Source organism: Syngnathus floridae, chromosome 4 (assembly GCF_059516105.1).
Source record: "Syngnathus floridae isolate MCC-2025c chromosome 4, RoL_Sflo_1.0, whole genome shotgun sequence".
Lineage (NCBI taxonomy): Eukaryota > Metazoa > Chordata > Actinopteri > Syngnathiformes > Syngnathidae > Syngnathus > Syngnathus floridae.
This window is the reverse complement of record NC_142416.1, coordinates 16,205,559-16,226,550: the sequence shown is the minus strand read 5'-3', so window position 1 is coordinate 16,226,550 and position 20,992 is coordinate 16,205,559. Positions and strand designations below refer to the sequence as shown.

General features: G+C 42.1%; 2 protein-coding genes across 2 annotated transcripts in view; both read left to right on the top strand.

The window, feature by feature from the left end:
• The window catches only part of s1pr5b (sphingosine-1-phosphate receptor 5b), a 33,904-nt gene extending 21,761 nt beyond the window's left edge, over window positions 1–12,143 (top strand). Inside the window, exons 3-5 of the mRNA XM_088374312.1 lie at window positions 5,768–5,896; window positions 8,585–8,670; window positions 9,621–12,143. Coding sequence (XP_088230438.1) covers window positions 9,816–11,048 — 1,233 coding nt within the window. The 5' untranslated portion in view covers window positions 5,768–5,896; window positions 8,585–8,670; window positions 9,621–9,815 and the 3' untranslated portion in view covers window positions 11,049–12,143. The remainder of the gene's footprint in view (window positions 1–5,767; window positions 5,897–8,584; window positions 8,671–9,620) is intronic.
• A 1,545-nt stretch (window positions 12,144–13,688) lies between these two features.
• Window positions 13,689–20,198, top strand: keap1b (kelch-like ECH-associated protein 1b). Its single transcript, XM_088373468.1, has 7 exons — window positions 13,689–13,773; window positions 16,548–17,544; window positions 18,032–18,277; window positions 18,422–19,098; window positions 19,183–19,388; window positions 19,456–19,632; window positions 19,841–20,198. The coding sequence occupies exons 2-7, from the start codon at window positions 17,239–17,241 to the stop codon at window positions 20,047–20,049; spliced, it is 1,821 nt and encodes a 606-aa protein (XP_088229594.1). The 5' UTR covers window positions 13,689–13,773; window positions 16,548–17,238; the 3' UTR covers window positions 20,050–20,198.
• Window positions 20,199–20,992: the final 794 nt, after the last annotated feature.

Below are 20,992 nucleotides of genomic sequence, written 5' to 3'. Positions count from 1 at the left end.
TCCTTGAAAGCCTCTCGGCCCCCTCAGCCGATAAGCATCGACAAGACGTACATACCCAACCAGCTGCGAAAGCGTCTTCAACCATCTGATTTATCACCGCGCCTCACGCTCCTCAACCTTCTTACCGTGAATGTCTTTCCAAGGCCATTAAACACATTGTTCCCAAAGATGCACCATCTCTCTTTTCACACAATTTCATGCTCTCCTGTCCAAAAGGCGGCAGCAGATGCGCAAGAGCAGATGTTTCGTGTCTCAAGTCCACAAGGGGAGTCAAAGGCGAGAGAGAGGATTTACAGAGTGAGGACAGTCGGGAGAGAGGAAGGAAAAAAGATGAGATGAAAGTGTGATGAACGACAGAATCTTAATCTCTGCCCTCTAAACATCTTTGAGGAGGGAGTTAGTCCTCTTTAGGAAATGCTTTAGCAGACATCAAAGCAAATACTTGAGATGAAAAGCCATTTAATGACTTGAATATACACAAATAAAGCAAATTGAACTCTTCAGAATAAAAAAAATCCGAAATGTATCTTGAGGCTCTGGGAACTTTTTCCTCAGCCAGGTAAGATCCTTTGTAACATTTTCCAAAGTGCCCCCTGATCTTTATTACCTCTACCAAAGTAATCGTGTTTTTGGTCATTTGTATGACTCTGATTTATTATGGGCAAGATTGCGCAATCACTAATTAAAGGGTTTTGTGGTTAAACCAATAAATATATGATTAATTTTGGCAGAAAAGTGTAGGGTTTTTTTAGACACAATTAGCCCTCATAGCCACAATGGTTGTTTTTTTTAAACTACTATGCTAATTAGGGATGTATTGTAGATAATAAACAGCATTCAACTGTTGTGTCTCCATGGAGGCCCACTGAGCTCTTCTGTGTGCAGCTGTCTCCTTTTTTCCCTCCGTTTTCTTCTCCTTGTCCAACAACTTTTCCCCCAATGTCCCTCCAAATTGCTTCTGGCAAGGCCTCCATTTAGAGAGGGGAATGGTCCTGGATGACATGTCCCAGTGGGATAGTCAGGGGGACATCAGGAAGCTTGTGAAAGCCACTGCCAACGGCTCGTTTCAGTCTCTCCATCACATGTAGAAATTCCTCTGCCGCAGTCTGCTCGCCTTGTCATTGGCTAGTGTTAGCAAACAATACAATAGCCGAGGGCCTTCAGAGGTTATGCCCATTAGGTGGCCTATCGGGACACATTTGGCAGCAATTCACAGCTCGGTCACTCATATAATTGAGCTTCCGGAAACGGGAATCTGAAAGATGAAATAGGCCTTCTTGTAGAATGGGATCCAAAAACAACATGGAGATCAAATTAACAACCTTGCAATGTACGTAGCGGGATTGCAAAAGAATACAACAATGGAGGCAAATGTACACTGATACGGTCTAGACACCTGCAAAAGGCAAAAAAAAAAATACTTAAAACTATCACTGTGTGGGTGTGGCTGGCGTGAGCTGTGGCCAACAGCAGCAGCTTCCTAAGTGCATGTACTGGGAGTTTAGACCATACTGAAACAAGTGGTTGAAAAAAATGTATTCTGATGAAGTCGATCAATGAATGACGGAATTTGTAACTTTGTACCAACATTGCCTATTTTTGGGTCCTTCACTCTGTGGTTTCCAGCAACTTATGTCAGACCAGGCAAAGCGTTTGTGGGAAATGACGTGTAATCTCATCAGTGTCGGTATGTTTTGTTAACCCCGGCAAGCCTCTGGGCAGCAACTTGCTTGATTGGAGGCGTCTCGACATCTGAGTTCCGACGACATCTTCGCTCGCAGCTGCATTTTACCGCTGGAAAAAAAAAAAAAGAACAACTGTGAGATTTATTGGTTAGGACAGATAAGTCCAAGTAATGTGAACTCTCTGGCAGTTGTGGATCGCAGTAAATTACAAAGCGTATGATCAGAGCTGAAAGATGCCATTAGGGAAATCATTTTATTCATGTAAAAAAAGGTGTAGATTTTAGAAAAAAATATCAACATTAAGTTCCTGTTATGTTGCATGGCACAAAATAGAGCCTAATGTCTTTTCTTCTTCATAAATAAACAAAAACTGATAACTATCATACTGGTAAAAATTATTTTTCTTCTATTTAGTTCTTGATGGTTTCATGCACAGCAACTATTTTCTAGAGAAATGCGAAACAAACCGTTTTTTTAACATAAATAAGTTCTCTGGGAACTTTGTTGGAGATTTCTCTGGAGGTCTGAGGTTATTTCTGATCTCCCAAAAAAAAAAAAAAAAAAAAAGGCTGATGAAGTGAATGCCGGAAAATTGAGAAGTCAAGTACGCCTATGGAGGAATGTGTGTGTTGCATGTCTCAACATGTAAAAATGTTCCGCTAATATCATCACTGTCAGTTCAATCTCTCACTGTGTGTGTTGATGTGCAAATTAAAATTACCTTTGGAATGTATACAGTACAGCGAAGGTAAAAGAACAGCTGGTTTGTATCTGCATGTGAATTTATTTAATGCTGCACAGATAAACTGGACCCAGCTGCTGGAGTGTGTGTACGCATGAATGTTCCTGATCTGATATTGCATTGATTGCAAGAGCCATGGAAATACCATTTGTGATATAAAATTGCAGTGGCGCACAAATATGTGAAACTGAAAAGAACAAAATTCCCATTGACTTAATTGTTAACAGAGGCACAGCATTGCCCTATTTTCATACCTAATGCAAATTTAGCTTTGTGCTGTGGCAAAAAAACTCAAATGGGGCATTATAATGCAAAATAAATCAAACATTCTTATAATCGGTAGTTAATCACCTTTTTGTATTTATAGGTTGTCCCTATAATAGACTTGAAAAGAAGAGCAGCCGCAATCATTTACGCTGCAGAGACAAACAGATCCGATGGCAGACAAGCAAATGCGCTAACACGGCTCAGATGTACGCCACATGCTAGTCTGCTTGACCCTGCAATGTTTTAATGCCTCCAGGAAATGCGTGTGTGTGTGTGGTGGGGGGGCTGCTTTTGGGTATGTGCATGTGTGTGTGTGTAAGGGTGTCCATTTAACAATTACGCAGAGGAAATCTGCTTGTCAGCAACTTGACTGTCTTCTCGGCGTATATATATCCAAGATGTACCTCCAAGGCTAGATTTTCTAGGAATGATCGTTTTTTTTCTTTTAATGATTACTTTTGCTCACATAAAAGCAGCCTAGTCATTCTTTTATAATACAGCTGAAAATCCAAATTGTTTTAAATCTTGCCAACTGCTGGTGTGGTGTGCTATTTACAGTAGCGGTGTGAGTTTCTTTTCCAGGTCAGTGTAAACGAGGATTGTTTTGGCAATGTTGTCTGTACGTTTTTTTTTTTTAAACGCAAGAAAAAATTTTTACTCTTTATTAGGTCGTCATGGAAACACACAGACAAGAATGTTGAAAATTCTCCCAAAAAAAATGAGAGCTAGTGAATGTTAGGTTAGCGTACAATTTTAAATGCACAGGATTAAAATTATATATTTTTGAGTGGTTAAAATAAAAAAAAGTACAAGGTAAAACTAAAGGGCTTCCAATAGTAAGGAATGAGAACGAAAAAAGAAAAAATGCCGTTTGGCTCACGCTTTCATTGTGGCCTTATCCTCACTCGCACCTTATCGTTGGCTTGACTTTGCAAATCATTTTGGGATGCTGAGCGGAGATCTGGCATTCATTTACATTCTTACTGCCTTTTTTTTTTTTCTCTTTAGGAACAGAGATGGAATTTCAAGTGGCCACAAAGAAAGAAAAAAAAGGCACGGTAGGGTGAGGCGGGGGTTTGGATTGGACGTTCCCACAGGGACTACTATGGCTGCCTTGTGGTTAAAATATCTTTTGTGTGTCCATCTCCTCTGATTACCCTCAGGACTCCAGTGAGTTCCATACGGGCATGTGTTGTCTCTATGTGTGTGTTTGTAAAAATACGTAAGTCTGATTCGACCATTGTTGAAAATTCTTTTGTAACCTTTTTGGTTGTTCCAATCATCACTGACTGGAAAAACATTCACATGATCCTTAACGTTTGCTATGACGAATGAATGTACATGTTTTGTGAGTCCCGGTCGTGATGATGTCATGCGTTTTACGCCACATTGTATAACAAAGGCAAAATTGTGCTGACACTACTTTTTAAGTCACGCATAGTTGCAGTTTATTTTTTTCGTTGTACTAATGTTATCCTGAAATATGTTTTTAAAGGCAAACCTGCACGGGTTTACATTCATGTTCATTCATATAGAATATATTTTCACAAAATATTTTTATGTGATTTATTCAAGCTTCAAAACGTAACATCTATCCAAATACAATTTAGCGGATTAATTTATAAATATGGGCTCATTTTTACACACCATCATATTTACCAGTACAAAAAAAAAATATTACAAGAATGTATGTTGTAAATGCCCAAAAAAATTCTTAACCAAGATTATCCTGGAATGTGCACCCCCCTCCCTTCAAAAAAATATCTTCAATATAATGTTACAGGCTAACCTCCACTTTGATTCCCTTATAATCCACAAAATTCACATTCAGTACTTTCCCATGGAAAGTTCCCGATCATAAATATCTCCAGTATTTTGCAATGCCAGTGAACACCATTCTGTTGCACATCATTTAGTTTAAAAATAAAAACAACATTGCGAGCCACAACTTTGTTTTTCCATTGTTTCCAGTCGAATTGGGCACTTACTTTCAGGCGAAAAAAAAATTACGAAATCACTCCAAAAAACAACAAAGGGGGGAACTCCAGCATTGAGCAGCTCAGTTATAATTTTGAAATATTTCTTAATAGTCTGGCATTGTGTGTTGATTGTGGCATGTTAGGAATGAACTCATCATTCCAAGGCTGAAAGAATCTGGTGTCAGTATCACACTCTCCAACCATTTCGTGTGAAATCTGGATCTAGTTAGGCCCCTTGTCCGTCAGTGGTGGATGAACACATCCAGACTTCATGCATACACACACACATACACACCCCATCAAGCCACCCATGATTGAAACTCAGCCAAGCCAAGAGACCACATCACCAATAGCGTGTTGGCTGACCTGAACCACAGTCTCCAGCAGCGAATGGAAACCTCAGCGAGCCGATCAAATGTCTTCTGTCTGGATTTTGTGAAATAACACACAAAAGCCAGATGTGGGGCGCACCCACATACAGGGTAACGGGTGCTTTGTTGTTTTTTTTATATGAAAGGTGTGATTGGCTGTTATCAGCCTAGTTGCAGCAATCAGGGGTCATTTCCTTTGAGAAAAGAATCTTAATTGAGATGAGATGATGAGTCATTGCTCCTTTATCGCTGCAGGGCCCCGAAAGATAGCCTCAATCTCTTTCCCACATCCTCCCACAGCTTTCTGTTTCAGGTCCATTCAAAGCCACCAGCCATGCAAAATAAGAAGCTATCGGAAGGAAAAATTCCCATATTTAATTTTGAGTATTTGAATTGATATTTTAATCTCTATTCATATGTTAAGAATTACGAGAATATTTCAAATTGACAGTATAAACATAAATTATCAGATTATGTTTACTGGCTTTATTTATGTCGGAAAATGGGCAAAAAGGTTTATCATAGTTTTTCCAAAGGCAGACGTTTTCTTTCCATTCAACATAGGATAATAAATCTAATTTCAAATCTAATCTGGAGCGGACGAAAGGCAGCCTCGGCACCTGAACTGGCTGCCAGTCAATTGGAACAACCTTTCGCATTCACATTTACACCATCACTCAGTGGAACCGCACAGGGCCAATTTTTAAACGTGTGTATTTTCAGACTGATTCATCATTCAGCCACGGAGTAATCCAATAGTGGAAAGTTCACACTGTGGCAATGTGACGAAAATGTGTGTGACAGCAGAGAGGAAAAATGGACCAAAAGACGAAGCCGGAGCAAGTGCAAACGGTAAGGAATGTTTTCTTATCATCACAGACGTTAGTGTGGGCTGACGCGTCTTATCGGCCGCTTTGGACAGACAATTGAGTGGTGATAGATTACATGGGGGTGGGTGGGAAGAGTGTGATAAACTGGGAGAGATTGTTTTAGTTATGAGCACTGGCGGAGCTAGAAAAAAAATTTTCCCCATGGGGGGGCCAAAAATATTTCTAGCTGTCTGCAAAACAATTTATATATTTTTTTTAATTAAACTAGTGAAGATTCAATATATGTACTGTATGTTCCTTTTGGGGGGGAGTGGTGAAAATTCCAGAAAAAATCAATCCACTTAATTCACACTATAGAAAATGGATGGCGTGTTAGTGCCATAACAGCTACAAATATTCTTCTGTTTATACTTCCTGTCGGTGTAATGGCCCCATGTCCAATTTCTTTTGGAATATTAAAAATATTTTGGCTTCTTCGGGCATGTCTGACAAATACCAGACAAAGACTGCGACATATCCCGCCTTTCCTCAGTAGGTGGTCTTCATATACCTTCTCCTGGAATCCGTTCCTTACCGCACACCCGGATGAATATCGTGGAAAAGCTTGCATACATAAGCTAGTATAACATAAGTGCCTTGGTGGAATCACTTACTGTGATGTAGAGTGAAAATATACACTCTTAGTTCCATAAACGGTTCGTGTTGCTAGTCCGTCAAGGTCAACGTTATTTCCACACCTAGTATAAGCTTGTTCGGTCGGTGGTGTGACTAAGTGAACGTGTGTGTGGTCAAAAATAAGAACACTAGTGCTATTAAATCGTAGAGCGGGAAATTACAAATATGAGGTTTAATGAAGTGTGAGGGACAAAAAAAGTTGACTACTGGCTAACAATAATTCATTTTTGGAACTGCTGCTGTGATAACACTCACGTTGAGCAATACTGCCCCTGGTGGTGATGCACTGACAACTCTTAAATATGGCAAACTTTTCGACAGGAAAAAAACAAAAGCTCATTCGTCACAGCAAGTATACCTCACTTAGCAAAACGAATGCGATGAAAGAGGGTAACATGTCCTTCCTGTCCGGTTCCCGTCTGTCGGACTACTTCTACCGGTGCGTCAGACGGCCTTCTATGTATTTGAGGCTTTCATATGAGACCTCTGCATGCCCCAACAGGATATTACTCTCTAATGACCTCCTGACAGGCATCATGCACCATATCGTGCAGACAGCAATGAGTGTTGGGAGACATTTAACATTACAAAAACATCAACTGGACCTGGAGGAAGTTCTGCCCAGAAACCTCAAATCCTTCACTGCCCTTTGATGCACAAGCCTGCCAATACAGGTCGTAAATTGTAGAGCTCCACCGACGTTATGAGAGAAAATTTTGCACAAAATGTCTTCCAAAAGTATCAAGAGTAGTTACGAAAATTCTTTTTTTTTTCTCTCTCTGTCATAGATCTTAAGTTTATATTTGTAGGGGCTAGCTGTCCCAATACTTTTGCATATTCTCAACTAACTCCAATGCAGAAGCCTGCTGGCTTTTCCATTAGTTTTATTTCAACCAAAGTCATTGAAGTCTTTCCAATATGTGTCACGAGACTTTTTCATTACTCGTCTGGCTGCCGAACGCCTTTTCTGCCTGTTGATTGGTTGGACTCAAATATGAGACCCGCTCATCGACACTATCAAACGCTTGAAAGGGCGACACTTGACCCCGTCAGATGGACCACACGTGAGAGTAAAATTAGATGCAATGACAAACGATAAAGGAAAGGCTATCACTATTGTTTACAGTTTGAGAGATAATCCTTAAATGCAGGTAGTGGTTTATTGGCAGGAATCGTCTGTTTGATGAGTCTCAAGGAGGAGCAGCCGGATAAAGGGCAGGATTTCCCACTGTCAAAACACAGAGGGTGGGAATGGAGATCATCTTTTCTACAAGTGCTTGATTTCACGTGTGTGCATGTTCTCAGAATGCGTACATAATGTACCACAAAAGTTTCTTTGAAACTAATAAAAGCTTCCTCTGGTTTTGTCTTCGTAAACATTCCGACAGGCCCTGCAGGGGACAAATCCACAAGCGAGTACGTTGAAGCGTGTTAGGGCATGATGATATCCTGCCGAGAGTCTGGGAAAAAGGGTCGCGTTCAAGACCATGGGGGTCCCGGTCCTGTGTACGGAGGACTTTTTATCACTGATAATCGTGGCAGGGGTTAATTTAACTTGGACAGTGCACATTTGCTCTTTGTCCATGTTTGCATGGAAGTGCTTCCAAGCAATTCTCTTGACGACAAAAAATGCCGACAAAGGTTTACGACAAAGAAAAGAACATGCAGTTGTGCACCAAGGGTTCGAATCTTGGCTCGAGTCTGCGCTTGCATTAACTGTAGACTATAATTCAGGGGTGTCAAACTCTGGCCCGCGGGCCAAATTGTCAATGTTAATGCTAGTTTGTTAGCATGTGCCCTCTGATTGACTAGCAAACCAGTGTGTGGCAACTTAACGAGAACTTTGACACACAAATTGAGCTGCTGCGTTCAAGAAATGTTGTCCATCAATAGTTTTCTCGCTCTCTCGCTCTCTCTCTCTTTCTCTCTCTCTCTCTCTTTCTCTCTAGTGAGAGAGAGGGAGGGAGAGCGAGACAATTTGGGCTAGACCAGCCCCTTCAGCTGTTGCATGTTTGAATTGAGGTCTCACTTGCAGTCACACAGCAAACTTGTCAGTTCGACTCCCTCAAAGGGTGCTCGTTTGGATTCTATACCTCTGAAAAGCATCTGAAAGTTTTCAAGGTAATGTTTCTTTAAGGTTACTTTTCTTATTTAGAGCTTGGTAAATATGTATATAACTTAATTTATTCATACTTATAGACAGCTCACTACAGAAATAGTATTACAGTAAATGCCATTAAAAAAAAACAATTAATGGAATTTCTTCATATTGCCCTAAAATGTATACAGGACTTAATTTACAGTTTTTAATACAATACAATACAATACAATACATCTTTAAATAAAATAATGCAACAGATAAAAAACATGTGACTTGCTCTTTATAGATGAAAGAGGAGAGATTCAAAGTCTCCTTTCACCAAATTATAAAAGATAACATGACATGAAAGCAAAAAAAACTCAAAGAAACCTGTGGAATGCAAGTCTAATTACCACTGATTGACTTTAATTTCATCGCTTATAATAATTTAAGGTCAAATGTGAGATAAATTCATGATAATAGTTTGCGTATGTGCTTCAGCACTGATGGGTCAAACACACCTCATCGCTAAACTAAAAGTTGGATTCCGTTGCAGCTGCATTCCTTCAAATCGGGTGCACATGTCGGAAACGATGTAGCTGACATGTTCTTTAAGTTACACTGAGACGATTTAGTTGACGTCAACGTTTTGACAGTAATTGCATTTCCCAAACTTACCTGAGGCTCATTTTAGTTTCGAACACACCAGACAAAAATGTCTCAAAAATTGTAATTGTTCACATTGTCGCTATAAGTCAATTGTGAAAGTAAGTGAACACATTATTTGTAATAAATTAATAATATCTATTGGTTAAAAGAATATTTATGTTTTATTTTTTTCACATTATGCTTCACTGTATGCCAGGGCAAGATTGTTAAATAATGTTTTGCATAATTCTTTTGTTTCGCAACATATTTGGAGAATTTTTGTAACAATTTTTCAACATTTCTCACATAATCCATTTTTGAAAATATATTTTTTCCCTTGCAGTGACCTGGACAAAACAGAGCTCAGTAGCCCCCTCTTGTGGTAATCCTGAAAACGTCTTGGACTTGGAGGAAAAAAGATATGAACATCATTTCATCCCCTTGTGTGTTGAAGAACCTTTTTCCATAATGCTAGCCAAAATCCTGTCAACTAAAATGACTTTATAGCTGCTCAGCTTAAGCAAAAGCGCCAGAAACTATGGAGGCCTCGAGTCCCGCCCACGCTGGGACTTCCCCAACCGTGTCTGGCTTGCACCCATCCTCCACTCCAATCTCCACTTATGGCTATCTTCAGTTCTTCTGGCATTACCAGGACAAGTCTGTCATTCTGGAACATTACAACTACACAGGCAAGCTGAAGGGCGACCGTTACCGTGACGGCCTCCAACCCGAGGGCATCGCCTTCCTGGTGGTGTGTCTGCTCATCGTGCTGGAGAACGCCGTGGTTCTTCTGGCTATCTGGAGGAACAAGAAGTTCCATTTACCCATGTATTACCTCCTGGGTAACCTGACTCTGTCGGACCTCTTGGCCGGGATTACCTACATGGCCAACATCATCATGTCCGGGCCAAAGACTTTGCAGCTGACGCCTCTGCTGTGGTTCCTCAGGGAGGGAGGAGTTTTCATCACGCTGGCCGCTTCTGTCATCAGTCTGCTGGCCATCGCGATTGAGCGTCATGTAACCATGGTGACCATGAGGCCGTACCACGGGGCGAAGCGGGGGAGGATGTTGGCGCTGATTTGTGCGAGTTGGGCCTTAGCGACCTTCTTGGGCGTCCTGCCCATCCTGGGATGGAACTGCATCCACAGACTGGACCAATGCTCCACCGTGCTTCCTCTTTACTCCAAGAGCTACATCCTTTTCTGCGTGTCAGTCTTTAGTGCGATTCTTCTCGCCATCGTGGTGCTGTACGCCCGAGTTTTCCGCATCGTCCGCACCAACACGCAACGTCAGAGGTTAGGCTTGTCGAGTAGCATGAGAAAGGGCCTGGCCAGGAAGTCACAAAAGTACATCGCCCTCCTCAAGACGGTCACCATCGTGTTGGGTGTCTTCATCGCTTGCTGGCTTCCGCTCTTCCTCCTCCTCCTCCTGGATTTCTTCTGCCCAATAGGCAGTTGTCGACTCCTCTACAAGGCCGACTACTTTTTGGGGGTGGCGATGGTCAACTCGCTCCTCAACCCCATCATCTACACCCTAACCAGTAAGGACATGAGGAGAGCCATTTTGAGGCTGCTTTGTCGCCCGTGTCTCATGACCAGGGACGGCCAGGTGAAGAAGATTGGCATGCCCTTCCTGGAGTGCAGCTTCAGTAAGACCGAGGTCCCCTCCCAGAAGCTGGAGCCGGGGATGGAGACAACAATCTCCTCCGGGAACGTGGTCACCAATCCATCTCCTATCAAGACACTCTATCCGAAACTCTTCAAGCCTTAAAGACTTGACGGCTTGGCTCGCACTTAACAGAAGACATGTAGCAAGCCTTTCGGAGGACATGCATGGAACCTACTCGGCTCTCCCACTGTACTGATGTTTGAGGTACTATGTTGATACCATGATGACCTTGGTCTCCTCTTGGATAAAAGTGGTTCTCCTCACTATGAACCTGAGAAGAAGTTTGGACTGTATAGTGAAAAATGATGACGATGGGCTCGAACCAACAAAAAAAATTGAAGCGTCCAACAAACAAAGCCAGTGAATATAAAATTATTCCTGATGAAGATGACTCATCGCTGGTTGACTTGTTGACAACCATGACATGTATTTAGACACTGAGAAAACAAGGCCACTCAAATGTGAACAAGGCAACTCTTGTCAACTAATTTGCACTGAGATATCATTAAAATGGAAAAATTGGCTTGCACTCCTGTGGTTCTGTGGTTTGAATCCAAGCCTGGGAGAACTGTTTGATAAAACCAATGTAAATATTACATTCAGACTTTCTTTTGTGGGAGCTCCCTTCAAACGTTTGGTGTGGTTTCTCATTAAATTAGCACAGATGCACACGATGATGAATTTTGGTAAGCACATGGATTTCGCTGGATCGAAGGCCCGAGGTGTGATGTATAGTTTACGTAATAGACGATATGGTTGACTGTGGTAGGAAAATGAACAACACATCCAATCAAACCACAGAAAAGCTTCAATGCATCATGTGCGAGAGAGACGCAGAGAGATTTTTTTGAAATGACATCAAATGTCATCGGGTGTCCGGTGGAAAGTATGTCGGTTTTGGTTTCAAACTGTCTGCGAGGCTCAGCTACTAAAGCACAACGCTGGTTTTGGATACACTGACAGAAACCAATACGTCATTTGTATTATCTCATGTTTGGCATTATGCTTTTTTGTATAAATGTTTTTGGGTTTTTTGTCTTCTGCCAGGACCTTCATTGACAAATGTTTTTTGTACAGTAATTCATCTTGTGAAAGTTTTTCTTTGAAAACATTTGGTAACTGTTGTATAGTAAATTATATACATTTTGTACTGGTGTCTGTTATTGTTTTTTTTTTTAATAAATGACTGACAATGTTTCTGGAGTTGAGTTTATTTTGACTCTATCTTAAATTTTGCATGATGCCTTTTTGGAGAACCACAAGAAGCACGACAGGAAGTGAGCCCCCTCGCCCACATCTGGTAAGGGCATTGACCTATATTTTTTATATATTATACATACACCATTTACACATATGGTTCCTTTTTCCTCTTCATCTACCAAAGTCAAGGTTAACAGCCCTTCGCCATAGTGAAACAAATGGATCTCGTGTGTTTTATCACACAGATGGACCAGTTATGGCCCACAGGCTGTATGTTTGAGACCCATGCTATACAATCTGCATTATCCATACAGTAGGTAAAAATGTGAATGTGACAAATGATCTGCTCCAGCACACTCACAATCCTCATGAGGGCAACTGCTGTCGAAAATAGATGGATAAAGTCTGCGGTCTGCTTTAAAGTTCATTTTTTGTATCCTTTGGTGATCTCACCACCCTCGAAAAGATAGACTTTAATAAATGAGCCACCATGTTGTTGTTTTTTTAATCATTTTTTATTTTTTTTATTTGTACACGTAGTTCCAGATGCTGGAGGTGTCTACTGACAAGAGCCATCATTTAACAAACCCCATACTTCTCTTCTTCATGAATTCATGCAACAAACTGATGGAAGTCATATTTCCCAAAGACTTAGAAGCTCTCTGGAGAAATTATTAAGCAAGATAACCAAATATATCTCAGAACAGCCTTAGAATAATAATTGTTTGAAATATGTCTGCAAGGACCCGTTTAGGGAACTGAGGTCAATTGAGTGGAACCAAAGACAGACTTGGACAGTCAACCGAATGAACTCAAGACTTGACAAGTTTGCTTTTCTTCAGTTCAAATTACGTTTTGGAAGTTATGTGTTTAATCATTAGTGAGTCCTGTCAAAGAGGATAATGCAATGGTTTGGAAAGCTTAAAAATAGATTTGAAAGATAAATGTTGAATCTCCCTGTATGCATCTCCAGTGTGGCCCTTTATTGCCATCTTGTGGTTGTAAGTAGAAAGGACAGTTTTCCGTATAACCTTTGGAAGTTTAGAGGCATTTGTTTAAGACAGCCAGATTACTAATAAAACTAAACAATCATTTATTACATGAAGTGACATACAGCTGCACTGTAAATATTAGTCTAAACTGATCAAAATTACATCAAAACATTCATTTTTGCTGATTAACATTTTGCCATGGCACTGAATGTTTTTGAGGGGGAGTAATATTTGGAAAAGTACTATAAATTTCAACATTATTATAAATAAATAAAACCATTATTCAACTGTATTCAAACCGCGTTTATTTGCTGAATTTGTCAATGCTGTCATGTTGAACATTCGTGAGTTTTGACTAGCTGAGCTGGCAGTCATCCAGTACAACACTTTCACTCGGACGCAATCCTTTCTCAATAAAAGCACATATTGACTTAAGCCTATTGTCCTTCGTTACGTGTCAACTGAGGCCACGTCGGGACACTCTTATTGTGAAGGGGAGGGGAGGCCCTCGCACAATGCTTAGTCATGGTGAGTTACCGCTCCCCCCCCTCCAACACCCTCCTCCCCCGCCTCCCACCTCCCTCCCCCTTCTTATGTAGCGCACAGTTTATCATGGAAGAACTCGACTGCGCGACGTGAGTATCTCTTTTTTGACAGATTTAAGATCAAGTTTGACCTGTATGTGGATCAAAAACGTGTTATTGTTTATACTATCACGACACGGCTCGTTGAACCCGATTTAGCGTGCTTGTTTTCGAAGCGGTTTAAATGCCGCTAGCTACCGTCTGTTGTTATAATCTGAAGGTAGGTAGCTCGTTCACTTTGATTAGATTGAGTAGCAACCTCTTTTGTTAGAGTTGGAATTTTTCTTAACCGAAAGGTTTACATGAATGTAGTACATCTTTATTTTTAGCGCTGGTGTTTCTGAGTAAAAACAAGCGCCAAATGCAGCGTGCAGACGTGGATGACGATTGGGTGATTTAAAAAATCAAGAAGACGCTATGAATGGTGCGTGTGTGTGTTGAGTGCACGGCAGTCCCGTTCTGTGTAAATTCATTATGTAAGATTCGACTTCTCTTATGGGTCATGTTTTGGTACATTCAGTTCCACCGTGAAGAGTTCAGGATGAGTCACCGAGTAGGCTAAGTCGGTGCCAACATACCAGTGATCAAACGTACTCCAGTTTAGTGGCTTGTCCTCATTTGGCCATTTGCAGTCAGCACCGAGCACACTGCATGGAAAGAGAAAAGCTGCAGAAGCAATTGTGTAAGCTGGACTGAGGGACAGAAAGTGGGAGTCTCAAACTGGAATGAACTTGTGGAGTAAACCAAATGTATTGGAAATAGAAGTCGATCTTGTAGTTTCGTGTCAAACCAGTTGTTATGATCATCACTAGTCGCTTAGTCGTTATGGTTTCCTCCAGAGGGTTGCAAAAATCATAAATGTATCATTAAATCATATTTTGTTTTACATTTACTTGTACAGTACATTGCTCCCACTTGTCTTATAATATTTATTTTAAAAAATGTGCAGATTTTCTGCCAAATTGAAAAGAGCAAATCCATTTAGCAAGACCCATAAAGTAGACACACTATATTTGCTTTAGCCGGCCGTAACAAATGATGTGGCCAGCTGGATCTAGCCCCCAGGCCTTGTGTTTCACACCTGTGCTTCTGTGCAAAAGCCTTTTCACACTGTATTTAGCAGAGCGCAGTGTGTCGTTGATCAACTTATTTGTTGTGTATCTGCTGCCATGGTGTGACAACAAAACGCCCAAGGTTGCTGTATGCGGTCTTTGAAAACTTGCCAAAATATAGGTAATAAACATAATAAATACCTTGTCGGGTTGGTTGAAAGTGCTAGAAGGAAGTGTAGCAATTTCAACAGCAGAACTGTTAGCTTAAAAAAAAATACAACACATGCTTCTGCTGCCCTGTACGTCCTCCATTTAATGCTAAAATCTTAATAATATTTTTTGAAGGGATCCCTCCTATTCAGTGTTTAGAATACCACTTGTGCTGAATGTTTATCTTTGCTTTTAAATCATCTGTCATTTAGGAAAATGACCCAATTAGATTGAGCAACAACATTCATAATAATAGCAAGCCAGTAATTGCCCCCACGTGAAACTATTAAATTTTCTGCCTGACATATCAAGATGTTCGCCTCCAAGTTTCCTTTGAACAATGATCACATTTTTTACATGTGTTCAGCTCACTTTGAGAAGTGTTAGCTGGTACCAGGAACTTGTTCTGTATGCAGAAAAAAAATAAAACCAAGCCAAACTGCTCCGTGCCAAGTGTACAGTGACTGTCAGTGTGCGAGTTAAGCAACGCACTACATTGAAGTGACACTAACTATTTGATTAAGACTGCATTTTGACCTTAGCTCTTTCGCCATTTGTCAAATACTGGAGCAGCTTTCCAATGAAGAGTTTTCTGATCGGAAGTGTAAATGTAGGTAGGAGAATCATACCTGAGACAGTTTGGCTCCTGTGGGCAACCTCGGTGACTGGTGCCTGAATTTAAAAAAAAAAGTATTATAATATCAATTTTTTGCAGTATTTTATTTATTTGCAGATTGAAGGCCAGATGTGACCAAAAAAAAAATCGCCTCCCTCCACCAACTGCTAACCAAGCATATAAAATAATCAGTAAATGTAATTGTGGCATTTTACATTTATTACTTGTTTTTTTTTCCACACAAGGAAACATAAAAGACTGTGTCATGCTGAATGAGACTTTTTGTGAGTCACACCCAATCGTAAAACTTCAAAAGCACGCTCTGAAAAATAAACAAACATGTATTTTTGTTCACCCCGTGAAATCCGGGTTTAGTTAATCAAGTATCCATGAAGTCTCAACACAACCATTGGAATGGATTGATTTCATAGTTATTATGTTCTAACCAGGTAAGACAAAAAAAAAAATTATTGTCCATACATATTGTTTTTTTCATATTTGTGATTTGTGCCGTAAACCAGCCCTCTTACATCAAATATTTCCATGTTACCACCTGGAACCATGTTACGTATTAGTTTCACTTTAGTATCTATTTTTTGTCCTCGTTCCTGAAAAGGGACTGTACAAACTCGTTTAGCTTGGTCTGAGTGATTAGTTTCCATTCCTGTCTCATACGCGTCATTTTGCACTAGAAGAAACCATCTCTGCAATGTTGGAGACGTTTGGAGGAGGTTTAGAACTGTGCTGACTTGAAATGGGTGTCATGACAAAGAAGGAAGTGTCACGCACACCAATGTGTACTCGGAATACATTTGTGCCGTGTCATGGGATACAACATACGTGTGTGTGTGTGTGTGTGTATATTAACGTTTAGGCACGGAGATGTATTTTGACACCTTTTTAAGCGGATTAGGTATCTGATGTCACTTTCTCCCCTCTCGTTACAGGTGGGAGTTGAGCTGATGCAAATGCTGGAAGGATTTAAAAAAGGGAAACAAAACAAATTGCTTCGCCGGGACTTACAATTACAGAAGGACCACTAATTTCTTACGACAACACCTTTTTGGGCTATTTGGTCACACATTTTTTTTTTAGCTTCTGACAAGTGGTGAGTTTTTTTCTCCTTTTTTTCAGATTTTTTTCTCTGTTTTTCGGCGCACCGATTGACAACATTCCAAGAAACCGGTTAAATGGGCTGTCAAGAACGACAAGAGCTTTATTTTGCAAGCATTGGACTACATTCACTATTACCATCCGAGTTAAAGAACATGTTTGCAAAGATGTTTTGAAGGCCAAAATAGTTCTCATTGAAACTGTTGAATTTTGCTTTTTTTTTTCCTGCCACTTTTTTCTCCATAGTCAATGGAATTCTCAAGTTTGAGTACTGGTATGATGGAACGGAGTCACGTAGGAGTGCAAGTAATTACGAGATCTCCAATAACTCCGCAATGAGTCACAAGGCTTGACAAAGGTACTGAACTCGACAAAGGAGTCATTGTGTTTGCATCAATTTGACTCAGTCAGTTAAAGCAGAAGAGCCCACCCAATTTTTTTCCCCCCACGCTTGCCCAGTGGTGCCATGATACCGCCAAACGTTTCTTGCGCGAGAGACTAAGGAGGAGGAGACGAAGGAAGGAAATGTCAGAGTGCCTGACAGAATGCAAAGCGCTGGTGACTCCGTCCACGCGCAACGGCCACCGCGTCTTCAGCTACACGCTCGAGAGCCACACGGCCGCCGCCTTCGCCATCATGAACGAGCTGCGTATGGAGCGCCAGCTCTGCGACGTGACTCTGCGTGTGCGCTACCAGGACCTGGAGGCTGTGGACTTTGTGGCTCACAAGGTGGTGCTGGCGTCCTCCTCGCCCGTCTTCAGGGCCATGTTCACCAACGGCCTGAAAGAGTGCGGCATGGAGCTGGTGTCCATCGAAGGCGTCCACCCCAAGGTGAGACAAACTGATTTGAATTTTTTGATTTGACGTGAGATGTTTTGGATGGTGAGATTGATGATTCTTCTTCTTTTTGTTTTTTGTGTTCTCTTCCTATTTTTTTTACTTTTGTGCAAATTATCCATCAACTTGTCATCAGCAAACCTTTATCTCCACCATTTCCAACAATAGTTAACTGTGTGACAGCTAACGGTGTTAAAATATTACTGCAAACAAGGCCTGGAGAGTTAATAAAAGTTTTATGGCGGCAACTCTGTGGTTATCGCTGGTACAGTACTCTGCGGTGACACACAGCAGAAAAGCACACACATTGTGTAACCACGGTTAATCATCGAGATGCTCACGCTTATGGGATTTGCCATTGTGGTTTAGAATCCACATATTTTTTGACTATTTTTGAACATTTTGATTGATCTCCAAACTGTATGAAACAAACATCACTCCGAGATGATAACCTTGTAACTCTACGCGACTTACTCTGCAGGTGATGAATCGACTGATCGAGTTTGCCTACACAGCCAGTATCTCCGTCGGAGAGAAGTGTGTGATCCACGTGATGAACGGTGCCGTCATGTACCAGATAGATAGCGTCGTCAAGGCCTGCTGTGACTTTCTGGTCCAGCAACTGGACCCCAGCAACGCCATCGGCATCGCCAGTTTCGCCGAGCAGATCGGTTGCACGGAGCTTCATCAAAAGGCTCGGGAATACATCTACATGAACTTCAGCCAGGTACTCTCAAGCCACAGATGTCGGATGTCAATTTGTATTTGAGTGACTCCTGATAAAATGGAGGATTGACGTCTATAGTCCACAATGGGAGTGAAAGTGTTAAGTAGTTCAAAGTTGCTGACCTTGTAGTATTCTCTTTTCCAGGTGGCGACCCAGGAGGAGTTTTTTAACTTGTCTCACTGCCAGTTGGTGAATCTCATCAGCCGCGACGAGCTCAACGTGCGCTGCGAGTCCGAAGTCTTCCGGGCGTGCGAGGCCTGGGTGCGCTACGACCGAGAGAACCGGCGGCCGTACGTCCAGGCCTTACTCCACGCGGTCCGCTGCCATTCCCTCACCCCCAACTTCCTGAAAGCGCAGCTCCAGTCTCTTGACTGGGACCCGCAGTGTAAAGACTACCTTGCACAAATCTTCCAGGACCTCACCTTGCACAAGCCCACCAAAGTCAATTCTTGCCGCACCCCCAAGGTGCCGCAGCTCATCTACACAGCCGGGGGCTACTTCCAGCAATCCCTCAGCTACCTGGAGGCGTTTAATCCCTGCACGGGGTCCTGGCTACGGCTTGCGGACCTGCAGGTACCTCGCAGTGGTCTGGCAGCTTGTGTCATCAGTGGGCTTTTCTACGCCGTGGGCGGGCGAAACAACGCCCCCGATGGCAACATGGACTCAAATTCATTGGATTGCTACAACCCGATGAACAACTGCTGGTTGCCCTGTGCACCTATGAGCGTGCCCAGAAACCGAATAGGAGTGGGAGTCATCGATTGCATGGTATACGCCGTGGGTGGATCTCACGGGTGCATTCACCACAACAGCGTGGAAAGGTAAGTCGCTCAGAATAACGTTAATGCCGGAGGAAATTGTGTAACGTGGCGACCATAAGTCTTAAGTCTGAGCTTTCTTTGTAGGTACGACCCAGAAAAGGACCAGTGGCAGCTGGTCGCCCCCATGTTGACTCGGCGTATCGGGGTGGGCGTGGCCGTCATCAACAGGCTCCTTTACGCCGTGGGCGGTTTTGACGGCGCCGGCCGGCTCAGCTCGTGCGAGTGCTACAACCCGGAGAGGGACGAGTGGAAGACGGTGGCCTCGATGAACACCATGCGCTCTGGAGCTGGTGAGCACCAAGCATGAGGTTGGCTCTCTTTTGAAAAAGACCCGGTAAAGATTTGTCCTCCTTTCAGGTGTTTGCGCTCTGGGCAATCACCTCTTTGTGATGGGCGGCTACGATGGCACAAACCAACTGAACACGGTCGAGCGCTACAATGTGGAAACGGATACGTGGAGCTTTGCTGCCTCCATGAGGCACCGACGCAGTGCTCTGGGAGTCACCGCTTTAAACGGACGCATCTACGTTTTGGGTGAGGACGTTTTACAGCTGTTGTTTTTATACCTGAACGTGCTACATACATCTAGTGTTGCTCTAAATTGCAGATTTTCACATTTATTGGGTCTCCGACGTATCCCCCATGTGATTGAGGTGTCTCTCAAATGAATTTCACAAATGTCTCCCCAAAAAAGCAAACGAAAACCTAGGAATTGATGGTTGAAACCATTTTGCCTTGACAGGAGGTTATGATGGCAGCACGTTCCTTGACAGCGTGGAGTGTTACGACCCCGAGAAGGACACCTGGTCGGAGGTAACGCACATGACGTCGGGGCGTAGCGGCGTCGGCGTGGCCGTGACCATGGAGCCGTGCCAGAAAGACCCGCCTCTGTGTCCCACACCCGAACGGGACGAGCTTTCACAACACACTCGGCAGCACAGCGCACTGTAAACCCACAAGTTACACATTGATTCTGGAGCGAACACCAAATCAGTATTATAACTTGAAAGGTCTGAAGTTCACTGTCAGCGGCAGTATAATCAATGGCGACCTTCTTTGGAACCTGTCTTGTGTTCTGCCAAACCCAGCAAGACCTCAGTCCTGTCTTTGTGCTCACTTTGGGCTTATTGAGGTCCTCAAGCAAAGCCTCAACTACTAAATTGGACTGGAAAGGGCTGCACGCATGCACTGGTTTCATCAGGGGGCTCTTTAGTTCTAGCTAAAAGGGGGTCAAGAGGGCCTGTGTTCAAGAGTCATTTGAGGGAGGAAAAATGGTTTTATCATCTCATCCAATTCAAACTCACTCTTGTTTGTCACTTTAGGGCTGTTTAAGTGCCAACGGCGTGTGTGTGTGTGCGTGTGTGTGTATTTTTAACTTAAATCAGTGTACTTAGGGGCAAGATGAAACGGTCCCCATGACAACGGGATTCACACTTGAAAGACACTAGAAGCAACAAATACAGACTGATTTGAATTTGTTAATCAGCACCAATCCTCGTGTAAAAAAAGGTTAAAATGTACCTGTTCAAATTGTAGCAGCACATCTAAATCGCGAGTGGGAACATTTATTGGGAGCCAATTCGGTTTTTCTCCAAGTCCTCAGAATTTGTCGGTTAAATGTTTGGGCTTTTTTATTTTCATTTTATTTTCATTTACAAAATAATAATGTTTTAAAACGTACATATGGTGACCAGGGCACGAAACCAATCATTAAAAAAAAAAGTACCTTATACAATATGACCTTGTAAAGTGAATTCTACATACTGTACATATAAAGTGTTTCTGAATGCTTTATACATGTTAAGATAATTGCTGAAAATTCTGGACTACTGAAAGTTGGCCATACGGCGTTAAATTGTTTTCCACTATTCCAGTATTCCTGATTTGTTCGGCG